General features: G+C 45.4%; 1 protein-coding gene across 8 annotated transcripts in view; it reads left to right on the forward strand.

Annotated features, from left to right (window-relative positions):
* LOC121552280 (SAM and SH3 domain-containing protein 1-like) overlaps positions 1-23981 on the forward strand; it is a 323777-nt gene that overhangs the window by 289975 nt on the left and 9821 nt on the right. For 7 of the 8 annotated variants that reach the window (XM_045211224.1, XM_045211225.1, XM_045211226.1 and 4 more), the window contains 9 exons: positions 7143-7278; positions 7433-8406; positions 10547-10621; positions 10773-10916; positions 11943-12075; positions 13204-13373; positions 13475-13684; positions 15777-15927; positions 16146-16274. In XM_045211224.1, the coding sequence (XP_045067159.1) occupies positions 7143-7278; positions 7433-8406; positions 10547-10621; positions 10773-10916; positions 11943-12075; positions 13204-13373; positions 13475-13684; positions 15777-15927; positions 16146-16274 (2122 nt within the window). The remainder of the gene's footprint in view (positions 1-7142; positions 7279-7432; positions 8407-10546; positions 10622-10772; positions 10917-11942; positions 12076-13203; positions 13374-13474; positions 13685-15776; positions 15928-16145; positions 16275-23981) is intronic. The other variant, XM_045211230.1, reaches the window with a different exon arrangement.

The following is a 23981-nucleotide window of genomic DNA, read 5'->3' on the forward strand; positions in this document are numbered from 1 at the left end:
GCTTCCTGTCCCGTTGGATTGATAGATGGGGTGTCCGATAGACGGAGGGAGAGAGGATGGGATGATGACTGGAGGTGTATTGTTCGGAGGAACACTTGGCCTGTCTTCAGGGCCGTTAGCACGCGCCGCCGGAGGGAGGGAGAGAGGAAGTGATGGAGGACAAAGAGCTCTCACTCCCCTCAGGCCCCCGAAACACAGCAGGAGCAGGAGGATGGAGGCTCTGCTTGATTAAGCACCAGTTTAAAAGGGACCTGTTGAGGAAATATCTTCCCTCTTTTGGGCCTTTGGGGGTGTGTGTCGGGGGTAATGTCCCCCGCTTAAAAATGTAATTATGTCATCCCCCAGCTTCCGAGTGGTTAATTGATGTGTGTGTGTGTGTGTGTGTGCGTGTGTGTGGAGCTCTGTGGTCGCTCTGTCTAAAGATCCGTCCTCCTCTTGGCCTGCTCTCTCTTTGTCCAATCTTTCTCTCTCTCCGTCTCTCTCATCTCCTGGGTGCAAAGAGAGAGTGAGAGCCCACATTCCAGGACTGGCCATTAGAGATATGGGGGCCAAGGCAGGGTCAGAGGGGCTCAAAGGCTGGGATTGTTCTCCTCTCTCCACCAGGCACAACGTGCCTTTTCTCTGCTGCTACTCAATAGCACCAACAGCCCGCTCCGACTCACTCCCATCGCTTTCATTCTGCAGAGCTGTCTTCGCCAACAGGCTGCAGATAGTGTGTTAGAGTGAGTGTGTGTGTCTCAGAGTGTGTGTCAATGCTGTGTGCCTGTATGTTGTGTGTCTGTGTGTGCCTCACTCTGGATATGCTGTGTGCAGCGTGACTAACCTTGGAGTAGCTAGGACAGGTTCAGCCTCATGCATCGTGATGCCTGCCTCTTTATGCTGACCTGGGAATGGGATGAGCGTGGTTGATTCTGCTGTCCTGAATGCCTAAAGCTGTGAGTAACAAGTCACACTCAACTGCTTAGTATGCTCAATTCGATTTCTGTGTTTTTTCTGTCTTTTTCTGAGGTAGGGAACCGCTTGCGTGTTTGCAGACACAGTGAGATTCCCTCTAAGTTTGCACCCATTTGCAAGGGTTTTACTGGCTATTCTAGATCTGGTTTTGCTTGTAATATGCACCATGTATGCTCGACCGCACAATGATATTTGCAGCAAGACACAAAGCTGTTAATGACAGTGTGTGTGTGGGTGTGTGTCTGTGAGTGTGTCTGTGAGTGTGTCTGTGAGTGTGTCTGTGAGTGTGTGTGTGTGTGTGTGTGTGTGTGTGTGTGTGTGTGTGTGTGTGGAGGCGTGTGTGTGAGGGGTCATGACCATGTGACATTGTTTCACTGCGGGGTTGCTGACTGCAGCAGCTTTTCACCACTGGTTTATTTCCAGACGTTGGTGTCCCTCAGGGCTGTATCTCGGGGACTATGTCATTGTCACCTCCTTCCCCGTCCCCAGGCTGTTATGTGGCAAGGAACAGATATGTCTATCTTTCTCTTCTCTCCTCTTGCATTCTTCTTAATGACCCAGATTTACAGTACGAGAGATTCTGCTTATGCATTTCATTCAAATGTGTTCATTGAGCACTATTTAAAGCAAAGCTTTCTCTCCTGTATGATAAAAACCATGCTGCCTCGCTTTCACCCCCTGCTGTCCTCCGGGACTGTCTTGCACATGAATGACTCACTCTGCAAAAGCAACACACACACACATACACACCGCAACAACGATGCACACACTTCAACACCCACCAGAATATTGAACCACTCCGAATAATAATATACACACTCCACTCCAGTAAGCAGGTTTATTGTCATGAATCTTGCCCTGGATGCAGCTCTGTAGAGTGTTCACTAGCTGGCACAGCCACAAAGTCATCAAATCAGATTTTAAACCTAACCCTTACCCTAACATTAACCCTAACCTTAACCACACTGCTAATACTAATGCTAACCTTAAATGAAGACCAAAAGGCAAATTTTGACTGCAACTGGCCCAGCTAGTGGAAACCGCTCAGTTCTGCCTCTAGGGCAAGATTCCTGACAATAAACATCAACCTGCCCCCAGTAATGTCCCATATGTACAGTACCTCAATAATGAGCATTAGTCAGGTCTGGTTCCAAACTGCAGCGGGCTGGCTCGCTCTTCTCTGTCTCTGTCTCTCTCCTGTCTCCTCTCGATTCTCTCATGCACAAGTGCGCACACAGACCTGTTATTACAGCACAGTCTCTGAAGACATTACTCTGTAATGTCCTCTGGAGCAGTGGAAACTAGCCGAATAGTATTCCAGCAGGATGTGTGTGGTTAGTGAAGAGGGAGGACAGTGGGGTTAAGGGGTGCAGGGATGAGGGGGGGCGTTCTGCGGTTTACAAGCTGAGAGGTTGTCAAAAACAAAATGAGAGGGTTCGACACCGGCCTCATGGTCTGGTTCTGCTGTTGACAGAGGAATGGAGTGTGGAGCACGCACCACTGAGACTAGCGGTGGAAAGAGGGGGCTGATGGGACACCAGAGGGATTTATGGGTAATGTGCAGGTCACGGAGCTCCTATGGTACAGAAAGCTATCATTCTGACTGAGAATTCTGAACTGGCTGGAGGAGTCCAAGGGAATGTGGAGGCCAGAGGTCCTTGCGTCACCTAGAGTGCCTTTAGAAAGTATTCACACCCCTTGACTTTTTCCATGTTTTGTTGTGTTACAAGGTGGGATTAAAATTGATTTAATTGTCATTTTTTGTCAACGACCTACCCAAAATACTATGTAATGTCAAAGTGGAAGAAACATTTGAACATTTGTAAAACATTTATGCAAAATTTAACAGTAATATATATTGATTATAGAAGTATTCAACCCCCTGATCAATACTTGTTAGAATCACCTTTGGCAGCGATTACAGCTATGAATCTTTCTGGGTATGTCTAAGAGCTTTGCACACCTGGATTTTACAATATTTGCACATTATTATTAAAAAAATTATTCAAGCTCTGTCAAGTTGGTTGTTTATCACTGCTTGACATCCATTTTCAAGTCTTGCCATAGATTTTCAAGCCGATTTAAGTCAAAATTGCAAAAATTGTGTGTAGGCCAGTGACACACAATCTCAATTGAATCCTTTTCAAATTCAGGCTGTAACACATCAAAATATGGAAAAAGCCAAGGGGTGTGAATACTTTCTGAAGGCACTGTAGGTGCCAATGTGCACTCATGGCCCAGTGAAAGGTGTCCAGAGCCAGCTATTAAAGACATCCCTCCCTCAGCTGTTAACCTCAGGCCTGATATGTGTGTGTGTGCATGCGTGTGTGTGCATGTATGTGTATGTATGTGTGTGTGCGTGTGTGTGCATGCGTGCATTCTGTTTGTTTGTGTGTGTGTGTGTGTGTGTGTGTGTGTGTGTCAGTAACACCAGACTCAGGCTATGGTCTGACCCAGCAGCTCTCATCTTGTTAGCCATCATTAGCACATTAGAGGCTGCTGTTGCCTATAGAAATCACTGGCCACTTTAAGAAATGGAACACTAGTCACTTTAATAATGTTTACATATCTTGCATTACTCATCTCATATGTATATCAATCAATCAATCAATCAATTTTATTTTATATAGCCCTTCTTACATCAGCTAATATCTCGAAGTGCTGTACAGAAACCCAGCCTAAAACCCCAAACAGCTAGTAATGCAGGTGTAGAAGCACGGTGGCTAGGAAAAACTCCCTAGAAAGGCAAAACCTAGGAAGAAACCTAGAGAGGAACCAGGCTATGAGGGGTGGCCAGTCCTCTTCTGGCTGTGCCGGGTGGAGATTATAACAGAACCATGCCAAGATGTTCAAAAATGTTCATAAGTGACAAGCATGGTCAAATAATAATCAGGAATAAATCTCAGTTGGCTTTTCATAGCCGATCATTAGAGTTTAAAACAGCAGGTCTGGGACAGGTAGGGGTTCCATAACCGCAGGCAGAACAGTTTAAACTGGAATAGCAGCAAGGCCAGGCGGACTGGGGACAGCAAGGAGTCACCACGGCCGGTAGTCCCGACGTATGGTCCTAGGGCTCAGGTCTCTCAGTTGGCTTTTCATAGCCGATCATTTAGAGTTGAAAACAGCAGGTCTGGGACAGGTAGGGGTTTCGTAGCCGCAGGCAGAACAGTTGAAACTGGAATAGCAGCAAGGCCAGGCGGACTGGGGACAGCAAGGTGTCATCATGCCCGGTAGTCCTGACGTATGGTCCTAGGGCTCAGGTTCTCAGAGAGAAAGAGAGAACGAGAGAATTAGAGAGAGCATACTTAAATTCACACAGGACACTGGATAAGACAGGAGAAGTACTCCAGGTATAACCAACTAACCCCAGCCCCCGACACATAAACTACTGCAGCATAAATACTGGAGGCTGAGACAGGAGCGGTCCGGAGACACTGTGGCCCCATCCGAAGAAACCCCGGACAGGGCCAAACAGGAAGGATATAACCCCACCCACTCCGCCAAAGCACAGCCCCCGCACCACTAGAGGGATATCCCCAACCACCAACTTACAATCCTGAGACAAGGCCGAGTATAGCCCACAGAGGTCTCCACCACAGCACAAACCAAGGGGGGCGCCAACCCAGACAGGAAGATCACGTCAGTAACTCAACCCACTCAAGTGACGCACCCCTCCCAGGGACGGCATGAAAGAGCACCAGCAAGCCAGTGACTCAGCCCCTGCAACAGGGTTAGAGGCAGAGAACCCCAGTGGAGAGGGGAACCGGCCTGGCAGAGACAGCAAGGGCTGTTCGTTGCTCCAGCCTTTCCGTTCACCTTCACACTCCTGGGCCAGACTACACTCAATCATATGACCTACTGAAGAGATAAGTCTTCAGTAAAGACTTAAAGGTTGAGACCGAGTCTGCGTCTCTCACATGGGTAGGCAGACTGTTCCATAAAAAATGGAGATCTATAGGAGAAAGCCCTGCCTCCCGCTGTTTGCTTAGAAATTCTAGGGACAATTAGGAGGCCTGCGTCTTGTGACCGTAGCGATCGTATTGGTATGTACGGCAGGACCAACTCGGAAAGATAGGTAGGAGCAAGCCCATGTAACGCTTTATAGGTTAACAGTAAAACCTTGAAATCAGCCCTTGCCTTAACAGGAAGCCAGTGTAGGGAAGCTAGCACTGGAGTAATATGATCAAATTTCTTGGTTCTAGTCAGGATTCTAGCAGCCGTATTTAGCACTAACTGAAGTTTATTTAGTGCTTTATCCGGGTAGCCGGAAAATAGAGCATTGCAGTAGTCCAATCTAGAAGTAACAAATGCATGGATCAATTTTTCTGCATCATTTTTGGACAGAAAATTTCTGATTTTTGCAATGTTACGTAGATGGAAAAAAGCTGTCCTTGAAACAGTCTTGATATGTTCGTCAAAAGAGAGATCAGGGTCAAGAGTAACGCCTGTATTCTATAATATTCTACTGTATTCTTAGTCCATGCCGCTCTGTCATTGCTCGTCCATATATGTATATATTCTTAATTCCTTTCCTTACTTAGATTTGTGTGTATTGGGTATATGTTGTGAAATTGTTAGATATTACTTGTTAGATGTTACTGCACTGTCGGAGCTAGAAGCCCAAGCATTTCGCTACACCCGTAATAACATCTGCTAAACACGTGTATGTGACAAATAAAATGTGATTTGATTTGATTTGATGTAATACAAGGCCACAATGTTTCACATGGGGAGGCTGGAGAAGCTAAGAGGAGTTGAAAGCCTCTCTCCAGGCCTACAGTATACAGTCCGGTCAGACTTGCCTTAGCACTAACTCAAGCTCTCTAACACGCTGGGGTGTGTGTGTGTGCATTTGTGCTAGCGGTGCAATCAGCACTAGCTCTGACAGTGGAGCCAGCTGTCTGTGACCAGACCCTGTGCTGCTGTGGAAACCAGGGGAAAAAGCAGCAAATGAAGGGTTTTGCCACAGAATGACTGCAGCTCTGCCAAAATAGCTCTGTGCCAAACTCATCTCACCTCACATCACATGGTGCCCATACGTTGCCTGCCCACACATAGTTTTCTGATGGTTTTCCATGTATGTGTGTGTGTGTCGTGTGTGTCTGTGCTGAGTTAATGACGTTTTTGGTGACTTCATTGTTCCCTCTGTTTATGCTTTGCTGTAGCGATTTTTAATACCGTCGTAATGTCCAATTGAACTACCATCCTCTCTGAAATGTACACACACACACACACACATACACCAGTGTTTCCCCTATATTAATTTAGCAGCGGTGGGCCGCCGCTGCTAAATCGTAGCCGCCACTCCCAAAAATATAATGTGAAAGAAAAAGTACAAAATAGATTGGAGGGTAAAACGTTTTCGGTGTAAACTTAAATGACTATGTAGAAAAGATAATGGAGGTCATCTTTGAGAACTAACAACCACAATAATAAAAACTAGACAGTCAGAGAGAATCTAAAAATCCAATGCATTGGGCCCCCATTGATTTTGTTATAATGTTTGAGTCACTCAAATAGATTAAGAAAATAAGCCAAAATGTACCACCGCCGCTGAAAAGAAATCCTTGGGGAAACACTGTACACACATACACACTCCCTCATAATGGAGCTCTGTGTGCCTCAGCACAATGCTGCGGAGCGCTCCATTTAGTGGCTATTGGGTAGTAAACAGCTCCAGGCTCATTCCAACAGGCAGCACACAGTCTAGAGCCTGGTGTAGAGAGACACACCACAAATACCAAGCTGCCTGAATATCTGTGGTGAATATCTGTGGTGAATATATGTGGTGAATATCTGTGGCATCTCCTCTTCGTCCTCTACCGTTCAGTGTTTTTGTTGTTTTGGCTTCATTCATGTAACCTGAATATGTTTTTAGTATAAATGTCCTACATAATGTCTTACAATGCAATATATGTGCCCTCCAACCCCCCAACCCTCCCTCCATGCTTTCATATCACTAACTATGTCCGTCCTAAAACATGCATGCTAACTGTCACCAACCCCCAACACCTGACCCTACAGGTGTGTTTTAATGGTGTGGTGAGTTTCCCCAAGACTTGAGTGAATGACCTACAGTACAATGTTGTTTCATAAAGGTTTGGATATGGGCCACTGTGTTATGCCTATGGTTCTGGGGGGTCCCTGTACACTGCAGACAGACAGTCTCTCCCCTCTCTCCTTCTCAGTCTCGGGAGCAGTCTGATGATGAGCAGTCGGAGGACTCTTTGAAGTTCAAACGGCTCCACAAGCTGGTCAACTCTACCCGCCGAGTCAGGAAGAAACTCATCAAGGTGGAAGAGGGGAAGAAAGCCGTCTCCGAAGGTATGGCACATGTCCATACTAACCCAATCTTTGTATTTAGAATCCCGTAACACTTTAACTATGAATGGGGTAGAACTGGTTTTGCACTGGTTTTGCTCTATTTGATGTTGCTCTCTAATAGATACTTGATTTGATGTTCTTCTCCTCCCTGTAGATTCTTTGAGACTGGAGGTGTCTTCTACCTGTGAGGACAACACAGCCCTGTACACAGGGGTCCTGAAGAAGTCCAGCCTGCCCCAGGATGCCTCCCTGTCCTCCCTGACCCAGGACCAGCTATCTCTGGACGGGGACACAGACAGCCTGACCACCTCTCCTTCCTCCAGCAGCCTGGACACCACCTGGTCTGGACACAAGCTGGTCAAGACCTTCTCTAAGTCCAGCAGCACCCACGGCCTCATCCGGCCCCCCAGGAGAGTCCCTGCTGGGTCTGGGGGTCTGGGGACCGTGGGGGTGGGAGGTAGTGGATCCTCCTTCTCGGAGCTGGATGGCTGTGGAGCAGAGGATGAAGAGAAGGTGTCGTGCTCCATGACGGAGGGCGAGATGCGGAAAGCTCTGACCTCTCTCTCCCACGGGGTAAGTAACAACACACTCTATGGCTTCTACGGCCTCACCCGGCCACGCCCCAACCCACACCCCCAGCCCCACCTCCTCGTTGCCCTCGACGACGTCTCCCAGAGTAGCCCCAAACCTGCCCGTCACCATGCCAACTGGCTCAGGAAGCCCGACCCCAATTACGCCTACTCCACCAAACACCTGCTCTACCAGCGCTCCCGGAACTATGCTAAACCACCTGGGGTGCCCTCCTCCTGCCCCTCCCCCTTGGCCCCTGCCCGCTGTGACCTAGCCAAGGCTAAGGGTGGTACGCTGGGTGGAGGGGGGGGTGGGGGCTGGGCGTTCCCCCCTCGCAGACTCCGCGGCCGGACGGCGGTGAGCGAGCTGAACATCACATACGTGGTAGAGCGCAGCCTCTACGGCCACCTCAACTGGGCCCAGCTGGTCCGACCAGTCACCCTCAGCCGCGCAGAGCGCCGCTGCCTATTGGAGGAGGACAGGGAGGCGGACAGGAAGTGGGCAGCCAGCGTGGACCGCTGCACCAAGCGCGTGCTCTTACGCATCCAGCAGAAGTCTGTGAGTGCTACCGTACAGCGGGGGGATGGGCTACAAGGCACCCCCTCCTGGCCAGGAGGACCAAGGCTAGCTTCAAGGCTGCACAATAACCCTCAGGTTTAGATACAGACACAGGGTTGGTCATGTTCCCATCTTCTCTGCTTTATCCACATAGAGCTTGAATATTTAGAAAGGTTAGTTTAACAGAGGAGACCTCCATAGAGAAACAGAACATTTCACAACCTTTAGATATGAAAGCCCTTGGCATTCTAGTTCATTTTCATGTGATATGAAATAGTAATGGGATCTGCCGGTTCTGACTCAGGATGTTAACAGTGGTTACATACAGTAGAGGTTTCATAAATGCCATTTAGAAATGTCACCCAGCCCAAACCCTAGAGGGAGTCTCCTGAGTCAGAGTGGAGCAGACAGAGACACAGCTTTGATAGGTCACTGCTCGGGAAGCTGACAGACACACACACATTCTCTTTCCTCTCTTCTTTTTAACTTTCTCCCCTCCCTTGTTTCTCCTCTTCCTTTATATCCCTGTACTCAGTAGAAGGGGAACAAAGTATCTGTTTTTCAGCTCAGTGAGAAAGAAAAGGAGAAAGAGAAATCTGGGACATTGACAGTGGCCAGAGGCCCAGCTAGATGATCAGGGCTGGCAAGGCCAAACAAGCCTCAAACACATCATTGAGAGAGATGGTATGATAAAGGTGTAGTCAGTGTGTGAAAGTTCAATCACAAGTCAATAACAGAACTAGCATGGACGTTTTAGTGTCGATGGTAGGAATCCTACTGAAATAGTATTTAGATCGACACAGGGAAGCTAAACAGAACTATTCTGCAGCCTTGAAGAAGCCTGAATCCTTGCTTTTACTTGTGAATCATTGGACGTGGCTCATCATCCATAGACATTTTTACCCATCCATTCAGTTCTCGTTTTTGGTTTTATCTTTTTGATCTTGCCTCCGTCGGCATGGCTACAGATGTAGTGGAATTTTCTTTCTCTTTTTTTTTTTTTTTTTTTTTACTGTTCTGTGGAAGAGGGTTTTCCGAGTGCATGGCCATTCCATTGAATATATCCAACAACATCACTCCATCTCCAGTCTTCTTTTTGGATGCCATCTGAATCGCTTCTTTTCACAAAACTGTGGATTCCTGTGTATTCCAGAGTGTGGAACTGCGGACATGGACACGATAGAAAACAATGGTCTCAAAGCTAGTTCAATGATAAGATGGTTCTCTCTCCTCCTCAGTAACTCCCTGATACCCTCAGGACTGGTCCTATTGAAACTCTCCCTATTAAATGGAGAGAGATGATAGATAGGGAAACCCCCTACATATCCCTCAGTCTGATACATTATACTCTCTGTGAGAACTTACCTCCCCCAACCTCCCCTCTCCGTAACCTAACCCAGTGTAAAATTATTAATATCTCTAAACAATGTGTGTGTTTCCAGAGTCTAAATCCAGTAACCCTACTTTCGTAATTAAACACAAGGGAAAGTTTGGGTTGGGCCAGGCCATAGTATATGTGTTCTATATAATACTCATAAAGCACCATGTTATAATTCAGCGTGACCACATCTAACCAAATTATTTCATTTAATTTCAATGTTTGTTCCCCATGGCTTTAGTTTTAAAGTAACATAAACTTGCAGAATAACAGTGACTCCAATTCCCCATGGATGATCTAACGCAGATGGTCACCCAATAACTAACATAAATAATAAAGATAAATATATATGAGTTTCATGTCACATCTGTTGCCTGTCCCATATGAGGTCATACCATGACATACATATATAGACAGCTGGAAACGCTCACTCAGCAAGCCCATATATAACATACAGCCATGAATCAACCTGCTGCCATTGTGACTCCGCCAAGCATGAATCATTGTGATTTGACTCTTACTGGGCACGGATGGGAGTTGATGTCATTTGAATAGATTCTAATTGATTCTCTCTCTCTCTCTCTCTCTCGCTCTTGCTCTCTCTCTCTCTCTCTCTCTCTCTCTCTCTCTCTCTCTCTCTCTCTCTCTCTCTCTCTCTCTCTCTCTCTCTCTCTCTCTCTCTCTCTCTCTCTCTCGCTCTCGCTCTCTCTCTCTCTCTCTCTCTCTCTCTCTCTCTCGCTCTCTCTCTCGCTCTTCTCACAGAGGACGTGTAGTTTCGGAGGGTTTGACCTGTCCAACCGGTCGCTCCATGTGGTCAGTGCAGGCTCAGAGCCCAATGTAAGTACTAACAGATAACTGATGACTCAGGGCTGAGGGGCCGCAATACTTAGAGAAGTGAACTCAAACACTGAATCAACTATTTTGTTATTTCTCTCCTCTTTCTTTCTGTCTCTGTGTTTGTCCCTCCCTCCCTCCCTCTATCTCTCAGAGTAAGAATCCAGAGGCTGTATACCGGGAGGTAGTCAAGTCTCCCACGACGTCTCGTATCTCTCTGGGAAAGAAGGTCAAGTCTGTAAAAGAGACCATGAGGAAACGCATGTCCAAGAAGTACAGCAGCTCACTGTCTGAACAGGTACACACACACACACACACACACACACACACACACACACACACACACACACTAAGATCCCAACTTTCATAGTTGAATACATTTTTTTGAATGCTCCCCGTTGTTATTCATAATCATTCTGGGCTTTGCATATGTGTGTGGTTGGATGTGTTTGTGTTGGTTACAAAGTAAACACCCAGCTCTCTCACACACAAACAGATGTGCGACACGCACACACACACAGCTGGGACTCTCTTGGAGCTGTCCACACTCTGGTCTCAGCTCTCTCAGGCCCAGGACAGGACTCGGGGTGTAGGGTGGGGTGGGGTGTGTATGGAAGTGGCTGAGCTCATCCAGTGAGGCAAGCCTCCCGCATGCCAGGCCAGCGCTCTGAGACAAGGGGCCTTTGGCTCTGGGGCTGTGTGTGCATGTGCATGCGCATGTGTGTGTGTGTGTGTGGCTCATTCATATCATATGAGCATTCACATTCAAACAATGGACAATTACAGTATTGGTTTTGGCCTGGTATCTAGGCTATCAGAGGGTACAGTACAGTCAAAAAAGCCTAGGGAGTGTCACAACCTTAGACTGCGCACTGCAAACAAGTTCCCTCAAAGATAAATAACAGAGATAGTTGGAACGTCAATGCAGTGACCAAGAAAAAGGTGGAATTAGTTATGAATATGTTGGTTGGAAAGAGCAGGCAGGAGACTAAATGAGCTCCAACGTCACTCTAAAGGCTATTTTACATGCCACGCTGCCATCTAGTGGCTGTGATGAATTACCCTTCAGTAAAGCTGCTGTCATGTGTATGATACTGTATCACGTTGACTGATGGACATGCTGTGAGTGACCGCTACTTATCACTGATACTGACATCTGTGTCTCTGTCTCTTTATCTCTCCATATCTTTCTCAATCTCTCTCTCTCCCCCTCTCCTCTTCACTTCTACCTTTCTGCCCCAACCTCCCCTTCCATACCTCTCCCTCCCCCCTCCTTCATCTGTACCCTCCCTCCCTCTCTCTTCCCCTTCCTCCGTCCCTCCAGTCGAGCCCAGACGGTGCTCCCAGCTCCCCCCAGTCCCCCCAGCCAGACACAGATTCTCTGGAGAAACCCAAACTGAAGGCTGGAGGATCAGTGGAGAGCCTCCGGAGCTCCCTCAGCGGACAGAGCTCCATGAGTAAATTGAGTTGAGAGTGTGTGTGTGTGTGTGTGTGTGTGTGTGAGAGAGAGAGAGAGAGAGAGAGAGAGAGAGAGAGAGAGACTAAGTGCACAAACCTCGACAGAAGGGGGCACTGTCATCACATCTCCCTGGCAACATTCACTCAATCTTCTATACAGATAATCCTGAAGTGACATAACCCATAAATACCCCTTATCAAGCCTGCTGTGTCAGTTAGTATACATTACATCATCATTGTTATGAGCTTGTCTCCTATCATTACAGCTCTCTGTCACAATCACACCCATTACCATTGGAGGGTTCAGAGATGACATGTGAGATCAACTGGTCCTATCTGAGGAGAGCTTCTTCTCCCATAGTTACTGATCATGATCTGACCCTGGCATGTGTTCAGACAGAGCACCAACAACTCTTCTATCTGTCTCTCATGTATTGATGTTAGACTGAGAGCTGTGAGGGCTGGGTTGATGTTTGTTAGAAAGAAAAAGTCTTAGTAGCTTAGTGGTTAAGAGCGTTGTGCCAGTAACCTAAAGGTCGCTGGTTCTAATCCCCGAGCCGACTAGGTGAAAAATCTGTCTGTGCCCTTGAGCAAGGCACTTAACCCTAATTGCTCCTGTAAGTCGCTCTGGATAAGAGTGTCTGCTAAAATGTCAAAATATATATGTTTTATTGTCACATAAACCAGATAGGTTCAGTGAAATTTGTTGTACGGCGCCCCTGAAACAAATTAGGGTAAAGTGCCTTGCTCAAGGACACATTAACAGATTTTTCACCTTGTCGGCTCGGGTATTCGCACCAGCGACCTTTCGGTTACGGGCCCAACTCTCTAACCGCTAGGCTACCTGTTATCCTTTTCTAGGTTTTTTAGTGAGAGAGAGTCTGTCCCTAGTTGACTGGTGTTGGTCTGGGCCCATAGGGTCGGAGGGGCTAAGACACATGCTAATGATTAGATAGGAAGGCTTTGCTCTCTGGTTCCCACACTTATCAACACAAATCAGACATACACAGAGTTGTCTATGGGGAGACAGCAGCACACTATATACGCACTGGCTTCAAGTGATGGGTTTTGGGTGATGTGTACATCTGTGGTTTGACAATGTGTGGTCTTGGTTCTGTGTGTTCCAGGTGGTCAGACAGTCAGCACCACAGACTCGTCAGCCAGTAACAGAGAGAGTGTGAAGTCTGAGGATGGAGATGACGAGGAGCCTCCCTACAGAGGGCCCTTCTGTGGCAGAGCACGAGTGCACACTGACTTCACGCCTAGCCCCTATGATTCAGACTCCCTCAAACTAAAGGTAACTCACACACACAGTCTTACATACAATGGAAATGATTTGTCTAGATTGTGTGTGGCTTTAGATTTGTACTAAAATATCCTGTATATGTTGTGTTCCAGAGAGGGGATGTGATTGACATCATCAGTAAGCCCCCCATGGGGACGTGGATGGGCCTGCTCAACAACAAGGTGGGCACCTTTAAGTTCATCTACGTGGACGTGCTGAGTGAGGAGGAGGAGAAGCCCAAGAGACCCGTCAGGAGGAGGAGGAAGGGCAGACCTCCCAAACCCACCTCTGTAGAGGAGCTGCTGGAACGCATCAACCTCAAGGTATACACACTGGACACACAGCTTTGCACATGTCACGCGCGTACATACACAGACACACTTGTATAACACACTCACACACACACACAGTCTTGTACAGCTAACCTTGTGGGGACACACAATTCAGTCCCATTCAAAATCCTATTTTCTCTAACCCCTAACCCTAAACCTAATCCTAACACTAACCCGTACTCTTACCCTAACCCTAACCCTAACCTTAACCCAGAAACCTAACCTTAACCCTAACCCTAGCTCCTAACCCTAAAACTAACCTTAGCTCCTAACCCTTAACATAATTCTAACCCTAACACTAATATAACCTTAACTCTAAACCCCTTAGAAATAGCATTTGACCTTGTGGGGACTAACAAAATGTCCCCAGTTGGTCAAAATTGTATTTGTTTACCAGAAGTCCCCACAAGAATAGTTAAACACGTCCACACACTCTCACACAAACTCCACACAAACCTCACACACCAATGCTAAGATTTTCTGGACAAGGTAACAGTAGTCCTACAACTTCCCTCCTACAGTCCCAGTCATATCCCAGCCATCTAGAAAACACCCAGCCTCTCCCGTCAACCACCCAACCTAGCCAGCTCAGCCTCCCCAGGGAGAGAGCACAGTAGGTGGGCTGTTTCTGGGTAAGCCCAGCCTGATGGAGCTCTGACATGACAGATTACAGAACAGGCTATGTCCAAGGGCTCTCCTCTAACTCAAGGACACAAGTACCATAATGGTACATTATCATTGCCTGGGCAGAGCGAGACTATATTACAGGCCTTGAGACCTCCCATAAGTGCTATTATCCTACTATAGAGTACATGTGCATCAAGGTACGTTTCGTCACGTACGTAGTTGTGACTTGGGGAGGGAGAGAGCAGACTAAACAAAGTTCCCCTAACCCCACCATTAACTGGGGACCATGTGAAGACATTATACTGAGACTGTGTTCCACCTTGTTCTGGGTCTGTTTCATGTCACGCTCAGGATAAATTATTGTTTTTGACAAGTATTTATAAAAAATAAATGCTTTGTTTATTTGAAAGAAGTACTAGGGCAAATTCTGGGTTTCTCGGTCCAGATTTGGTTAGCATTAGGGAGTTCAGTTTGATTTACTGATGCACCTTTTTACTGGCGATTGAGTCGAGGATATTTACTCCATAAAGTGACAACAAAAATGAGAGTAAGACACCGTAATAAACTTGCTGACTCATTCTACATAAGACAGAGCTCATTGTTGTCAGGGCGTTCCTTAAAACACAATGACAAAGTGGAGTTTGCTTCGAAGCAGCCATGTTCTCCATCTTTTTCTATGTTCTATCTTTTGAATCTAACATTTCAACTTGATTGTAGGGGTATCTTGGAGCAAACGTGCGTTGGCCTTCAAATATGTTAGGTTACATAAAAGACTTAAGATCATATGAGAAGGTTCTTGTGGCTGTGTAGAGTAGTGGTCTTTGGTTTTGTCTCATCATTATTTCTACTTATCCTAGCAGGAATAGAGCTAAAAGTCACTGTTATGCTAACGATGGAAGTCTCCATAGTTGCAGTGGTGTCATGCAGTCTGTGTGTATTGTACCCTTTAGATGTGTGGGTTGGACAAAACTTTAGACTGAACCAGTTTCCACAATCTCCATGTTTAACGTGGAAACCAATTATGATGGGTTGAAATGTTAATGTTAGCTGTGCCTGTTCCGAAACAAACAGAGGGTGTAGTGTGATATTTTAGACTGTGATTCCTGGTGTCCTCCCACTAAGAGATAGCACCACAGGTTCTAATGACTAGCTTTGTGCTATTGTTAAATTGTGTGTGTATCCTCCTTGTCGCCTGTGGTGGAAAGGTGGGGTAGATAATTTCCTTTACCTGATTTCCCACAATTCCCAACTTTTCCCTCCCTTTCTGTGGCCACATCGATCCCTTTTTTAGCTCATAGCTTGTTTATGCAAGAGAAAAATGCCCTTTGTGTCATTAACAATTGGTCCTAGGCCAGTTTAGCTGATTAGCTTATAATAGTTACAGTCACGCTCACGCATGGGGTAGGAAGATCTGATCTGCAATCTGTTCTCTCTCCTCTCCTCTTCTCTTCTCCAGGAGCACATGCCTACCTTCTTGTTTAATGGCTACGAGGACCTGGACACCTTCAAGCTGCTGGAGGAGGAGGATCTAGATGAGCTCAACATCAGAGACCCTCAACACAGAGCTGTGTTGCTCACCGCTGTGGAGCTACTGCAGGAGTATGACAGTGAGTGCACACACACACACACACACTCACTTTCACACACACACACACACACACTCACTCACTTACTCACTCACTCACTCACACACACACTCTTACATACCTTTCGCTCTGTCTGTTTGATTGCATTGTCTATGACTTTGTCTGGATTGCGATACTACATCATTCTGTACGTTTCTGGATGTCTGACTATATTGTCTCTGTGTCGTGTGTGTCTATAGGCAGCAGCGACCCGGAGCGTAGCGGCCTGTCAGGCTCTCAGGAGAAGCTGCTGTCAGAGGGCCACAGCCTGGTGGGCGACTCGCCACGTGACTCTGGCTGCTACGAAAGCAATGAGAACCTGGATAATGGTAATGACTAGCCTCCCGCTAATGGGATTAGCCTGGCATTAGCCTAGCCTAGCCTGGGCCTAGACTAGCACTACAGTGACTGTGGTTCCTCCTCCACTCTGGGACACCTCCTCTTCCTCCTCTTCTGCCATGCTTCAGCATTCTAACCTCAACCGTCCGTCATCGCTCTCCATTGGACCAAGGCCAGCCAATCAAACCTCTCCGCTCTCTATCCGTTATGTCTGTCTCCTAGCTCCACCCACACCCCCACCCCATTTACCTCCGCCCCGCCTAGCTGCGTAGAGTCATAGAGAGGGGAGAGATGCACTCCCCCCTCTCTCTTTCTTTCTCTCTATTTTTCTCATTGTCACTCTACTCTTTCCACTGCCCTCTCCATCTTTAGGCTCTCTCTGCCTTCACTGCAGAAGCCCTATCCTAAGGGACAAGGCCGTAACCCCCACGCCCAGATCGCTAGTCTACCCTACAATGGGGCCCTATGCACAAAGGGAACAACACCCTACATCTCAAATGCACATAACTGCTCTGCTCAACTCGACGCTAGTGCCCGTGTTGCTCTAATCTCACAATGGACAGAGAACTCCTCTTACTCCTCCTCTTCCGCCTCAGGAGGTTGAGTGGTTGCTGGGAGACCAGACCAATCATGACACCATGAGGAAGTATTTCTTTTGAGAGGTGGTGTTACTGTAGAAAACTGAGACCTTGTAAATAACTTACCTTGTAAAGTCACTGCCCAGTTATTTGCTGTGGTATGGCTCTGTGTCCGTTCTCCCAATGCCGGCTCATTCTCTCTTCTCCATGCCATTTCAAGTCACTTGAAAACATTTCTGTAACTTATCTTGTGCTTATTCTTTATAGTGACCATGTTGCCAAAGATCGTACATGCCTAGACAAACCCCAAAAATATTGGATGGAAATATTTTCTTAATGACAGTGGATACAGTGGGGAAAAAAAGTATTTAGTCAGCCACCAATTGTGCAAGTTCTACCACTTAAAAAGATGAGAGAGGCCTGTAATTTTCATCATAGGTACACGTCAACTATGACAGACAAAATGAGAAAAAAAAATCCAGATAATCACATTGTAGGATTTTTAATGAAGTTATTTGCAAATGATGGTGGAAAATAAGTATTTGGTCAATAACAAAAGTTTCTCAATACTTTGTTATATACCCTTTGTTGGCAATGACACAGGTCAAACGTTTTTCTGTAAGTGTTCACAAGGTTTTCACACACTGTTGCTGGTATTTTGGTCCATTCCTCCATGCAGATCTCATCTAGAGCAGTGATGCTTTTGGGCTGGCAGCAACACGGACTTTCAACTCCCTCCAAAGATGTTCTATGGGGTTGAGATGTGGAGACTGGCTAGGCCACTCCAGGACCTTGAAATGCTTCTTACGAAGCCACTCCTTCGTTGCCCGGGGTTGTGTTTGGGATCATTGTCATGCTGAAAGACCCAGCCACGTTTCATCTTCAATGCCCTTGCTGATGGAAGGAGGTTTCACTCAAAATCTCATGATACATGGCCCCATTCATTCTTTCCTTTACACGGATCAGTCGTCCTGGTCCCTTTGCAGAAAAACAGCCCCAAAGCCATGATGTTTCCACCCCCATGCTTCACAGTAGGTATGGTGTTCTTTGGATGCACTCTCAGCATTCTTTGTCCTCCAAACACGACGAATTGAGTTTTTACCAAAAGTTATATTTTGGTTTCATCTGACCACATGACATTCTCCCAATCCTCTTCTGGATCATCCAAATGCACTCTAGCAAACTTCAGACGGGCCTGGACATGTACTGGCTTAAGCAGGGGGACACATCTTGCACTGCATGATTTGAGTCCCTGGCGGCGTAGTGTGTTACTGATGGTAGGCTTTGTTACTTTGGTCCCAGCTCTCTGCAGGTCATTCACTAGGTCCCCCCCGTGTGGTTCTGGGATTTTTGCTCACCGTTCTTGTGATCATTTTGACCCCACAGGGTGAGATCTTGCGTGGAGCCCCAGATCGAGGGAGATATATCAGTGGTCTTGTATGTCTTCCATTTCCTAATAATTGCTCCCACAGTTGATTTCTTCAAACCAAGCTGCTTACCTATTGCAGATTCAGTCTTCCCGCCTGGTGCAGGTCTACAATTTTGTTTCTGGTGTCCTTTGACAGCTCTTTGTCGTCTTGGCCATAGTGGAGTTTGGAGTGTGACTGTTTGAGGTTGTGGACAGGTGTCTTTTATACTGATAACAAGTTCAAACAGGTGCCATTAATACAGGTAATGAGTGGAGGACAGAGGAGCCTCTTAAAGAAGAAGTTACAGGTCTGTGAGAGCCAGAAATCTTGCTTGTTTGTAGGTGACCAAATACTTATTTTCCACCATCCACTTGCAAATAAATTCATTAAAAATCCTACAATGTGATTTTCTGGATTTTTTTTCCTCAATTTGTCTGTCATAGTTGACGTGTACCTATGATGAAAATTACAGGCCTCTCTCATCTTTTTAAGTGGGAGAACTTGCACAATTGGTGGCTGACTAAATACTTTTTTTCCCCACTGTATATAAAATAGCAGACATACCTAGCCTAGCGCTACAGTGACTGTGATTCCTCCTCCACTCTGGGCCACCTCCTCTTCCTCCTCTTCTGTCATGCTTCAGCATTCTAACCTGAACAGTCCGTCATCGCTCTCCATTTGACCAAGGCCAGCCAATCAAACCTCTCCGCTCTCTATCCGTTATGTCTGTCTCCTAGCTCCATCCACCTGATTATGGAAGTGTATTTCAGATCTATATTTGTGAGAACATTTTGTGTATAGTTGAGACTACTCAAACTCCCCCTTAAAAATGCTGTGTGTGCACTGCATCGCAGTGCTTAAGGCGTCACTACAGCCCCGGGTTCGGCCATGACCGGGAGACCCATGAACCGGCGCACAATTGGCCCAGCGTCGTTAGGGGAGGGTTTTCCGGCCGGGATTTCCTTGTCCTAGCAACTCCTTGTGGCGGGCCGGGCGCCTGCAAGCTGACTTCAGTCGCCAGTTGTACGTTGTTTCCTCCGATACATTGGTGTGGCTGGCTTCCGGGTTAAGCAAGCAGTGTGTCAAGAAGCAGTGCTGCTTGGCAGGGTCGTGTTTCGGAAGACGCATTGCTCTTGACCTTCGCCTCTCCCGAGTCCGTACGGGAGTTGCAGCGATGGGACAAGACTGTAACTACCAATTGGATATCACGAAATTGGGGAGAAAAAGGGGTAAAAGTACAAAAAATATATAAATATGTTTTTTAAAAGACTGTGTGCTTTGGTTTCCCCTACAGTTGAGTGCTGTGTTTTAGCTTCAATCATAATTCATAAACCATTGCTTAAATAATTGACTTCCCACTGGGCACAGACGTCATTTCAACATGTAGTTTTGAGTTGTCAAATAAAGTGAATTCAACGTGAAATCAACAAAAAATGTCACCATGTCATTGGATTTAGGTTAAAAGTTAAGTGAAAAAAAGACTAAATTCCTTCACATTGATTACTTTTTGCAAATCCAATCAATTTTCTATGTTTATTCAACGTCATCACATTGAATTTCTTTGTTTGAAATAACGTGGAAACAACGTTGATTCAACCACTGTTTTGCCCAGTGGGTTCTCTCTCTATGGTTGCTCTCTGTTCTGCTCTATGTGTGTGTGTCATAACGGTTCTGAAAGATGTGCAATCTGCCACAGTAGGGATTTTAGTTGTGGAATAAACCACTTCTGTGATGGAAGTTACTCCGACCTGCTTGCTTTATTTAACGTGTCTTCCTTCTTTCTTTGTGTCTCTCATTTCTCCATCTCAGTCGTTAACACTCACCATTAGCTACATAACATTCAGTGTACATTCTGCATTTTAATAAATGTATCTCATTGTGTCTCTACACATTCGCCCTGCCAAACCAATCTGCATTATTCTGCCTCATACATTCTCTACTACAGCCAGAAACTCTCTCAACCATCCTCCTACATACATTATGACTTTATACATCCCTTAATCTCGCCATCCCAGAGCTTTGCTCCAAAGCAATATCAGTTACCATTGGCTGTAGTGACCATAACATTGTGGCAATAACAAGGAAAGCCAAAGTGCCAAAGGTTGGGCCTAAAGGAATTTCATACAGAATGTTTTTTCAGGACTCTTTTGTTGAAGATGTAAAAAAATGATGTTGGTCTGATGTGTATGACGACGTGAATCCAGATGCATCACTGGAAGTATTTGTAAAAGTATGAATATGTTATTGTTGACAAGCATGTGTAACCGGTGTGAAATGGCTCGCTAGTTAGAGGTGCGCGCTAGTAGCGTTTCAATCGGTGACGTCACTCGCTCCGAGACCTTGAAGTAGTTGTTTCCCTTGCTCTGCAAGGGACGTGGATTTTGTGGATCGATAGGTAACGATGCTTCGAGGGTGGGTGACTGTTGTCAATGTGTGCAGAGGGTCCCTGGTTCAAGCCCAGGTTGGGGCGAGGAGAGGGACGGAAGCAATGCTGTTACTTTGTTCTGCAGTGTCAAGTGGAAACATAACCACCCTTTTTACACATGCACCTGTTAAGAAATGATCAGTGAGAACTATTAAATCCCCCTTGGATTGATGATGAATTGAAAAAAAATGTTGTGGTTAGAATACATTTGCAAAAGAGTTGGCAAACAAGTCAGGCTGCTCAGGTGATTGGTTGACATACTGTAAATTGAGAAATATTGTGACTAAACTTAACAAAAATAAGAAATTATATTACCAAACCAAAATAAATGACATAAGACACATTGGAAATCCAATTCATCTCCATCATTCATTGAAGGTGGTGGGCCATTTATAACCTTTCTATATTGCCAATAATTTCAAGTGGAAAAACTCAGAAGTGAAATGACAACATTGAACAGTGAACCAACATATTTTTGTATAAAAGGTCTAAAAATGAAAGGAAAGGATTGCTGTTTTGGTCAAGTTAGTGTGGGAGAGGTGAACAAACTATTGTTATCCATCAATAATGATAAGCCACCAGGTATAGACAACTATTGAGAATGGTAGCAGACTGTATTGCCACCCCTATTTGGTATATATTTAACCAAAGCCTAAACGAGTGTGTGTGTCCACAGGCGTGGAAGTAAGCAATTCCACTTCCTAAAAATAGTAAAGTACCCTTTGCTGGCTCTAACAGCCGCCCAATCAGTTTGCTGCCTGTTCTTAGTAAACTGATGGAGAGAATTGTGTTTGACCAAATACAATGCTATTTTTCAGATAAAAATATTTTCAACATGCATATAGAAAAGGGCACTCAACTTGTACTGCACTGACTCAGATGACTGATGATTGGTTAAAATGAATGGATAATAAGATGATAGTTGGAGCTGTATTGTTAGATTTCAGTGCAGCCTTTGATGTTATTGATCATAAATTGTTATTGAAGAAATTCACTTGATATGGCTTTACATCACCTGCCATCACATGGTTGGAGAGTTATTTATCAAATAGAACCCAGAGAGTGTTCTTCAATGGAAGCTTCTCTAACATCAGATATGAACAGTGTGGTGTCCCTCAGGGCAGTTGACTTGGGCCGTTACTCTTCTCTATTCTTTACACCAAGCTAGAATGACTATGAATGCGGATGATTCCACACCAGTGGAGGCTGGTGAGGGGAGGACAGCTCATAATAATGAATGGAATGGAGTGTATGGAATGGTATCAAACACATAGAAAACGAGGTGTTTGATGTGTTTGAGACCATTTCATTTATTCCCCATTTTAAGTACCACCAGCCATCATGTCAGCACCCAAAGCAAGTGAGCTCACTGAAATTCTAAATAAGGAGTTACAGTCAGTATCAGAATGGGGGATTAATAATAAACTGGTCTTAAATGCATCTAAAACTAAAAGCATTGTATTTAGTTCCAAACATTCTCTAAGACCTAAACCTCAACTGGAGTTGTGCATAAAGGGTGTGACCATTGAGCAATTCGAGGAAATTCAACTACTAGGTATAACATTGGATGGTCAATTATCATGGTCAAGTCATATTGACAAAGTTGTTGTGAAGATGGGTAGGGGTATGTCTGTTATAAAAATATATTTTGCGTATCTGACACAAAAATCAACTGTACTAGTTGTTCAGGATCTGGTCTTGTCCCATCTTGATTACTGACCGGTAATATGGTAAAGTGCAGCACTCAATGCTATCTACTGCCTTGTAAATTGCTGTACATTCTGCTTATAGTACTTGGGCAACATTCACGATTATGAACATAGATATACACTGAGTATACAAAACATTAGGAACACCTGCTCTTTCCATGACAAATACTGACCAAGTGAATCCAGGTGAAAGCTATGATCCCTTAAAGATGTCACCTCTTAAATCCACTTCAATCAGTGTAGATGAACGGGAGGAGACAGGTTAAGAAGGATTTTAAAGCCTTGAGACAATTGAGACATGGATTGTGTATATATGCCGTTCAGAGGGTGAATGGGCAAGACAACATTTTTAAGTGCTTTTGAATGGGGTATGGTAGTAGGTGCCAGACGCACCGGTTTGAGTGTGTCAAGAACTGCAACGCTGTTGAGTTTTCACGCTCAACAGTTTCACAAATGATCGACCACCCTAAGGACATCCAGCATTCCTGTGGAACGCTTTCGACATCTTGTAGAGTCCATGCCCAGATGAATTGAGGCTGTTCTGATGGCAAAAGGGGGTGCAACTCAGTATTAGGAAGGTGTTCCTAATGTTTTGTACACTCAGTGGACATGGTCTTGGTCATGGTCTTCCGAGCATAACTGTTACATAACTGTGATCCACTTTGCATCCTCATCAATCAATCAATCAAATGTATTTTATAAAGCCCTTTTTGCATCACAAAGTGCTTATACAGATACCCCAAAGAGCAAGCAATACAGATGTAGAAGCACAGTTGCTAGCAAAAACTCCTTAGAAAGGCAGAAACCTAGGAAGAAACCTAGAGAGGAACCAGGCTCCGAGGGGTGGCCAGCCCTCTTCTGGCTGTGCCGGGTGGAGATTATAAGAGTGCATGGCCATTAAGGCCAGATCACTCTTAAAGATGAATCATTCTTCAAACCTTCATAGATGACCAGCAGGGTGAAAGATAATCACAGTGTGACCATACTAGATCATACTAGTAATCATACTAGAGAAATTGAGTCCATTTAGCTAATGTACAGTATTCATCACAACTGATGTACCACCATCACAAAGAATCAGCAACATTTAGATTGATTACTGAGTGTCTGTTTTTTAAGAATAGTTGTGTGTAGTGGAGTGTTTGAGCATTGATTTCTTTTGAAAAGCAGACATCTGACTCTGGTGTCAATACTTCTATCTTATGCCCTGATAGGAAATCCAAAATATCTTTATTAAACAAATGATTGGAAGCTAGCCTGGGATGGTGGTTAGCTAGGCCAAATATCCGACATCTTTGTAGGGAAAATTGGCAATAACAAGCCCAATGAAACAGCACATCAACTTTAAAAACATCAGACTGACTTCAATCTGCATCAATCTTTTACTGCTCTCCAAATTAATAGAGATAAAGATTACTGATGTGTGTGATGTGTATGATGAAAATTGTGTATGATATAATTTCACTATTCATTATTAAATGAGACTTGCCATATGGCATCTAGTGCTCTTCTAGACACGTCTTCATGTTGCTCTAATAAGCCATGATGGTAAATTGGCCCCTAGCCTTCTGTTATT

The sequence above is a fragment of the Coregonus clupeaformis genome, chromosome 36 (genome assembly GCF_020615455.1).
Source record: "Coregonus clupeaformis isolate EN_2021a chromosome 36, ASM2061545v1, whole genome shotgun sequence".
Taxonomy (NCBI): Eukaryota; Metazoa; Chordata; class Actinopteri; order Salmoniformes; family Salmonidae; genus Coregonus; species Coregonus clupeaformis.